This window comes from Hipposideros armiger, unplaced genomic scaffold (assembly GCF_001890085.2).
Source record: "Hipposideros armiger isolate ML-2016 unplaced genomic scaffold, ASM189008v1 scaffold_918, whole genome shotgun sequence".
Classification (NCBI taxonomy): domain Eukaryota; kingdom Metazoa; phylum Chordata; class Mammalia; order Chiroptera; family Hipposideridae; genus Hipposideros; species Hipposideros armiger.
The window spans coordinates 629,309-630,285 of record NW_017732268.1 but is presented as its reverse complement, the minus strand read 5'-3'; the positions used below and the strand labels follow the sequence as shown (position 1 = coordinate 630,285).

At 55.9% G+C, this 977-nt stretch overlaps 1 protein-coding gene across 19 annotated transcripts in view; it reads left to right on the top strand.

The window, feature by feature from the left end:
* NIN (ninein) overlaps positions 1 to 977 on the top strand; it is a 132,617-nt gene that overhangs the window by 31,584 nt on the left and 100,056 nt on the right. For 17 of the 19 annotated variants that reach the window (XM_019630470.1, XM_019630477.1, XM_019630467.1 and 14 more), the window contains one exon: positions 140 to 193. In XM_019630470.1, coding sequence (XP_019486015.1) covers positions 140 to 193 — 54 coding nt within the window. Of the gene's footprint in view, positions 1 to 138; positions 194 to 977 lie in introns of those variants that run through there. The other 2 variants (XM_019630473.1, XM_019630472.1) reach the window with 2 other exon arrangements.

Below are 977 nucleotides of genomic sequence, written 5' to 3'. Positions count from 1 at the left end.
CCCTTACATATGGAAATGAAGCTCGCGCGGGTCCCCATTCTCGTCCTTTTGAAGGACGCCCGCCCAGAACCTCGGCGCCGACTGCAAAGTATTGTCCGGCTTCTTGCGCCCTAACAAAGCGTCCGCCTTTGCTTTGCAGAGCAGTGGAGGCAGGCAGCCGGCTGTGCGGGCGCAACGGAGAGGCCGACAGAAGGTAGGCGAGGACGGCGGGGGCCCGGAGAACGTGCTGCCAAGGCGGTACAATTGGGATGACTGAGGGTGGCGATGGGCAGGCGATTCAGGGACGCGTCTGCATCACAGGTTGCCGGGGACGTCGGCGGCGCGCCCGCCCTCCGGCCTCACCTCTCCTCCGCGTCCTGCGGCGCAGCTGGGTCTCGGAGCTTCCGCTACCCGCGTGGTCCCAGCCCACAGCCGCCAGCTGAAAGCGGCTACTGTGTGTTGGTCCAGGAGTAGACTTTGAGTCCCGGAGGGAGCAGAAAGGGTGTTTGTACTATATTGCCTTGTGCATCCCAGAAGCTAAAGAAAAACCTGTCTAGGTAAACCTGAGGTGTTAGCCTGGGCTGAGTAGCGGAGAGTTACCCGTAAAGTGGGAATTTTCGAAGGTGTGTGGGACCAATGCGTATAGAAAGACTTTCCCAGGGCAGTCTTTACTAAGAAAGGGAAAATAACAGAATGACACTCACGTGTTGCCTGAAAGCATTGATCGCCAGACCAGCAGAATACAAGTGTGAAGTGTTGATAGAGAAGCTTCCAGGGTTCCAGGGCTGGGCTTCTGCAGCTACCAAACCGGTCCTTGACAAAAGGACAAAGCTGATGGAGACAGTTTACAGCTGGAAGCTCTTTCTGCGAAGTTGAAAGAGGGGGAGAGAGAGAGAGATAGGAAGAGGTGATTCCTAGCTTCAGCCCTGCAAATCAGACGGGAGCTGGAAAGATTGTTCTACCATGTACCTTGTGTCTAGACAACTTATTATGAGACC